Source organism: Mandrillus leucophaeus, unplaced genomic scaffold, assembly GCF_000951045.1.
Source record: "Mandrillus leucophaeus isolate KB7577 unplaced genomic scaffold, Mleu.le_1.0 Scaffold81, whole genome shotgun sequence".
Lineage (NCBI taxonomy): Eukaryota > Metazoa > Chordata > Mammalia > Primates > Cercopithecidae > Mandrillus > Mandrillus leucophaeus.
The window spans coordinates 4,972,594-4,979,277 of NW_012108808.1; the positions used below are offsets into that span (position 1 = coordinate 4,972,594).

General features: G+C 36.3%; 1 protein-coding gene across 5 annotated transcripts in view; it reads right to left on the reverse strand.

The window, feature by feature from the left end:
- Nucleotides 1–6,684, reverse strand: part of NEK1 (NIMA-related kinase 1) — a 218,340-nt gene that overhangs the window by 135,968 nt on the left and 75,688 nt on the right. For all 5 annotated transcript variants that reach the window (XM_011967803.1, XM_011967801.1, XM_011967798.1 and 2 more), the window contains one exon: nucleotides 6,259–6,361. In XM_011967803.1, the coding sequence (XP_011823193.1) occupies nucleotides 6,259–6,361 (103 nt within the window). The remainder of the gene's footprint in view (nucleotides 1–6,258; nucleotides 6,362–6,684) is intronic.

The following is a 6,684-nucleotide window of genomic DNA, read 5'->3' on the forward strand; positions in this document are numbered from 1 at the left end:
AAAAAAAAAAAAAAAGAGTAGCTCCTCTACTTAGTCTAATCTACTGTCTCCAGATGTAGGCTCTAAAATTATGAGCAAAGGGAGTATAGTAGGCAGAATTCTAAGGAAACTTTCAAGGTTTTTGTTATCTCTCTGTACTCCATAGGGTCAACCCTGCATAATCCCCGGGACTGTGAATATGATAGATTTTGTGTTAGATGTAATGACTGATGTTAACATAAAAAGATTATCTGGTGGGACTGACCTAATCACCTGAGCCTTTTAAAATCATAGTTTTCTCTGGCTGGTTGTAGAAAGGGCAGTCAGGAGTTTGAAGCCTGAGAGGGATTTGATGCACAGTAGGTTCTCCATTGCTGAGGAGGCCATCTGGCAAGTAACTAAGAGTGGTCTCTCAGAGTTAAGAGTGGTTCCAGGCCAAAATCTAGCCAGACAATGGAGGCCTCAGCTCCACAGCAACAAGGAAGTGGATTTGCCAATACCCTGAGGGGAACAGGGAAGAAGATCTTGCTCTAGCTAAGCCTCTAGGTGGTAATACAGCTGGCCGACACCTTAATTTCAGCCTTAAGAGACCATGAGAAGAATACCCAGCTAGCACATGCCAGACTCTTACCCAAAGAAAGTCTGAGTAATAAATTTGTGTTGCTTTAAGCCACTAAGTTTATGGTAAATTGTTAACAGAATAGAAAACGAATACAAAGAGGCAAATTATAAGTAGCACCTCTGCCTTACCATAAAAAAGTTCCGATTTAGAACTTAAAATCTGTGAGGCTTCTTCTCCTGCCCAGAGTTAACCTTAGCACTCACTTCTAATCTCTGCCTTATTACTAGTGTAGATATTCTTGTCCAACATTAGATTATAAATTACTTTAGAAACAAACTATTTCTGAGCAAGCTTTATATACTTACTACTCCCAGTGTTTAACAAATTGCCTTAATTTAGTGAATCAATAAAATAAGTAATATATGATGTACACACCCAAGTATACTAGAAAATACAAATTCTTCATTTTTAGCCACATATTTCTAAGGCAAAGTTTTACGTCATGTAAGGAATAAAGGAATTCAATATAGTTTAACAGAATGAATCTTAGAAAGTCACATAAAAGTCATTCTCAAAATGTACTGCAGCTCTATAAAATATGTTTTTAAAAAATGAGAACACAACAATAAAATGAAAAATACCGATTATAAGAGGTCAAAGTGAATACTACTGCTTTCCTTCCTGCAAAATCTTAGTATAAAAAATTATTTTAAGTGAATACATATCAGCATTCAAAAATAAGCAAAACTCCTGGTAGTCCTAAGACTAAAAGGAAACTAGAGACCAGGAAAGTACACAAAACCAGCTTAAAGTGTGAATTTACAAAAGCAAAAACATGTCAGAAAGAGTACTACCACAGAAAGGTGAGTAACACAAAGCATGGTTTAAGACATATTGGAAGCTAAGAGCATGAGAAGGTCTAATAGCAGACAACAGTAGTTAGAGTAAAAGGGTTACCTCCAGTACACTAAGCATCTCCACAAACCAGCAAGCAGCGTCAGTTACTTTGAAACAGGAGTGGTAAGAAAGAGCATAGAATGAAAGGACAGGCCAATGCTCTGGGTGATACCTAGGAAGAATGAGAGTCTCTTAAGCCCAGAAAATAAGCCATCAAGGCACTTACACTGAGAGAGTACCAGTATGTCCCACTCATCCTTCACTCTCACTGAAAACTGCAGAGAACAGATCATGGCACTAGCACACTGCCATCTTCCCAAGGAGTCACCCAAACAAAGGCAATGAACAGTAAAATTCATACTCCCAATCATGAACACACTAGCAAGGGTGCTGAACATTTGAGGAGTACCAACACTACGAAATATCTAACAAACTTCAAAATGGAAGAAACCAAAGTAACGTAGTCAACAGCACACTAAGAACAAGACTTTACAACAATTATAATACTACCAGGGAAATGAAAACATAAGAAAAGAGTTTTATGGGAAAACTAATTAGAATTCATAGACATGAAAACGTAATTTTTTGAAATAAAAGGAAACTCATTAGATGAGCTGAACGGCAGAGTAGACAAAACTAAAGAATATATTCCAGTGAGCTGGACTATCAGGCCTAGAAATCCTTCCAAAACACAGTAAAAAGAGAGAAAAAGATTTTAAAAAGTACATTACATGCAGAGGTTCCAATGTATCAGTCTAATAGGAGTTCTCTTGAGAAGAAAATGTAGAAGCAATATTTGAAGAATTTATAATTTCAAATGTCCCTAGAATTGAAGATAAGTACTCACATTGAAAGCATTCAGTGGAAACTTAAGCCAGGAAGACAAAAAAACAAAACAAAAAACAACTGAGAAATATTCAAGTAAAGTTCAGAACATCACGGATAGAAAAACAGTTCTAAGAGTTACGAGAAACAAGGAATTCCTTATAAAAGAACAAGATCCAGAACATCACATGTCTCATTAGCAACAATGTAAGTAGAAAGATAATAAAGCAGAATCTTTAAAGTTCTATGGAAAATAAACTTCAAATTTATATTTCCTTATCCAGCCAAATTATTATTCGAGGCTCACTTGCAGCCATGATGAAGTAACAGATCTACCCTCCCATCTTAAACAACTAAAAGTCCGAACAAAACATATGAAATGGTTTTCAAACACTGGACAACAGACAGCACAGGAAAGTGATCCTTGAGAGAAGGAAAACAAAGGTGGTAAATCCAACAGCTGCCCACCTTACTGACTGGCAAGGGTTTCCTGGCTGCAACACAGACAGAAGGTAACCAAACAGAGTTTGGCAGTCCCCTGAGTTGAGGAAACAGCATTCAGACCTTGGAAAATTGAAGAACACTAGAATTTGCAGAACAGAGTTGCAAAGAAGAACGAGCTACATGGTGGAAGGGTGCTCAAGATCTAAAGAGGATCCCTAGAGCTTCCTGCTGAATGACAAACAACATATTGTCAATAATACCTGAGGTTCAATCAGGGCTGCAAATGTCTCATGTTTCCAAGAGCCAAACTGAAAAGACCTCCAAACTAATAAAGCATTGGGTATTCAAAAGAGTACTGCTATAGCAGTGAGGCAAAATTAACACTAGACTAAAGACTGTTCTGTACCAGCCTAGCAAAGCTTACAGCCAAAGTTTACAAGCAAACCTTGAAAGACTCAAACTATTTCCAAGTAACTTAACTGCAATCCCAGAAAAAAAAGTCCACAAATATTTATAAAATACACAACGCCTGGTATAGAACTACAAATTACCAGACATGTAAAGAAAAAAAGATGACCCTAATGAGGGAAAAAAATCAATCAACAGAGACTCAGAAATGACACAGATGGTAGAATTAATAGATAAGGACATGAAAACTGCTATTATAATTATATTCCATATGTTTAAGAATATGAAGAAAAGTGGGGGACATGGAAGGTATAAAAACAATCCAAATCAACTTTAACATAAAAAATTCAATCTCTGGCCGGGCATGGTGGTTCACGGCTATAATCTCAGGAATTTGGGAGGCCAAGGCTGGCAGATCACATGAGGTCAGGAGTTTGAAACCAGCCTGGCCAACATGGTGAAACTCCATCTCTACTAAAAAATACAAAAAAATTAGCTGGGTGTGGTGGCACATGCCTGTAATCCCAGCTACTCGGGAGGCTGAGGCAGAAGAATCTCCTGAACCCAGGAAGCAGAGGTTGCAGTGAGCCGAGATCATGTTTCTACATTTCAGCCTGGGCAACAAGAGTGAAAACTCTGTCTCGAAAAATAAATAAACAAAAAACAATTTCTGAGATGGAAAACATATAATGTCTGCATAGAATTAACAGACACAGCAGAAAAAAAGATTAATGCACTTGAAGACATAGCAATAGAACAATCCAAAATGAAACACACAGAGAAAAAAAAAAGACTGAACAAAATAAAGAGCATCATCAGTGAATGGTTGGTAGTGTACAAAGTGGTCTAATATATGTGTACCAGAGACCTAGAAGAGGCAGAGAGGGAAACAGAAAAACATTTTTTGAGTAAATAATGGGCTGGACGTGGTGGCTCATGCCTGTAATCCCAGCACTTTGGGAGGCCGAGGCAGGTGGATCATCTGAGAGGTCAGGAGTTTGAGACCAGCCTGGCCAACATGGTGAAGCCCCGTCTCTACTAAAAAGACAAAATATTAGCCCGGCATGGTGATGGATGCCTGGAATCCCAGCTGCTCAGAGGGCTGAGGCAGGAGAATCACTTGAACCTGGGAGTCGGAGGTTGCAGTGAGCCGAGATTGCGCCACTGCATTCCAGTCTGGGCAACAAGAGTGAAATTCTGTGTCAAAAAAAAAAAAAAAAAAGAAAGAAAGAAATAATCGATGAAAAATTTCCAGATTTGACGAAAATCATAAACCCACAGATCTGAGAAGCTCAATGAACCCCTATACAAAATAAACATGAAGATAACTACACAAGCAGGGTGCAGTGGCTCATGTTTGTAATCATAGCACTTTCGGAGGCCAAGGCAGATGGATCACCTGAGGTCTGGAGTTCAAGACCAGCCTGGCCAACACAGTGAAACCCCATCTTTACTAAAAAAATACAAAACTTAGATGGGTGTGGTGGTACACACCTGTGATCTCAGCTACTTGGGAGGCTGAGGCATGAGACTCGCTTGAGGCAGGGAGGCGGACGTTGCACTGACCCAAGATCCCGCCACTGCACTCCAGCCTGGGTGACAGAGTAAGACTCTGTCTCAAAAAAAAAAAACACACACACACACACCACATCATAATCAAATTGATTCTAGTGATAAAGAGAAAAATTTTAAAGTAGAGAAAAAAGATACATTACATACCGAGGAAAAAGATAAGAATGAATGCATAGTTCTTGTCAGAAATAGGGCAAGTCAGAGGTCAAGTTTCAGCCTATAATACAATATCCAGCCAAAATATTTGTTAAAAACAAAAGCAAAATATTTTTTCAGACAAACAAATGCTAATCAAATTCACCAGCAGACCACCATTACAAATGATCATTCAAGCATGAGGACAAAATTAGAGCATTTTCCAACAAATCTTGGAAAGTTCCTCTCCAAAAAAAATTACCAGATTCTCCAGCATGAAAAAAAATAACTGAGGCGGGAATGGTAAGATATAAGGAATGATGTTGAGAAAAGAAATTAGTAAATTTCGGCAAGCCTACCAATTCTTTTAAAAATATTTTAAGTAAAAAATGTGTAACCAAAATTCCAGCTGCTATTAACATGGGAGATATGAGCAAAGGAAAAGGCTGGAGGTTCTCATTTACTATCTAACGGAAAGATACAAATACAGATTAATTTCGGATGTAGAAAAACAAATTGAAGTATCTATGTTAACAATATAAAGGGTAACTATTTACAAATTTAACTATGTTTCTATGACATTGTTTCAAAGAAAAGACATACTATATTGAACTACATTAACTCACAAAGATACCACTTATGAACTTACAACAGATATGTAATGTCTTATTAAAATACATTACCATCTAATTAACCTATTTCCTATATAAATGTGATGCTTCATGGGTTGCTGAGCTGACAGACATAATCATCAGTTGTTATGTAGACAAAATGTCAAAAGGCATTTGTGCACCTCTACAAATCAAACTATCAAGAGTTTTAACTATCTCAAATCCTGTTAAATACCAAAGAGAAAAAAAGAGTTTTAATGATTGAAATGATATTCTAAAAACGTAATATTTTCTTGTATACATGACTCAATTTAGTTAAATGGCATAACTGAAGACTTTACTATAATTCTACTTCTAAATTGCTTTTGAGCAAATGCATAGTTTACATATATACTTACCCAAATATTTGTTTCCCATTTTTCTTCTAAAATTCTTTGCCACTTAAAAGTATGTAAAACCAAAAGCATATTGGGGGAAAAAAAACATGCAGCAATCTAAGAACTTATTTCTTTAATATAAATATCTGGGTTGCTATACCCATTTATACTCTTTTAAAGGAAGAATACAGGTATGAACTTACTCCCAATTAACCAAAGCAACAACAGAATTCCACCCCTGGTATAAGAGATAGCAGAAAGAGAAGGTAAATGAGTTAAGATATCCCAATTTGATACTCTGCAAACGACTTCTGAGTATCTTACTGCCTCTTATTATGCCTAGATTGTTAGATTGTCATTGTTTTTACTTACACTTACCTTATTCCAGACCTTCACTTGGAATACTAATACATTCAAAATCTCAGAAACAAACAAACAAAATTCATACCGTATGTCCTTCGGCTCGAGCTTTATTCTGCATAGCTTCCCGTTTTCGCTGCAGGAACTCTTCTACTTGTTTAGCTCTTTCTACAGCTAGCTGCCCTTTTTGCCTAATTTGAACAAATCACAAAGTCAGCCATCTTGAACATAAAATATTCTAAAAAGTTAAAAATTACATTTATCTGAATTTTTTTTATTTCAGAATATGAAGGCTGATGAAACACTTTCTCTGTAATGAAGAAATCACTATATATATATTGACATCTACTACTTAAATCACATTCTTTATTATTTTAAATATAAGTAAAATCTATAATTCTACTCTAAGTCTTCACAAGATGGTTTCTTTTATATTTATTTGATCTATTCTACTTACTTAAACATATACAATTATTTTAGATACACTTAATTATGGAAGAATCTGAGAAGTTGC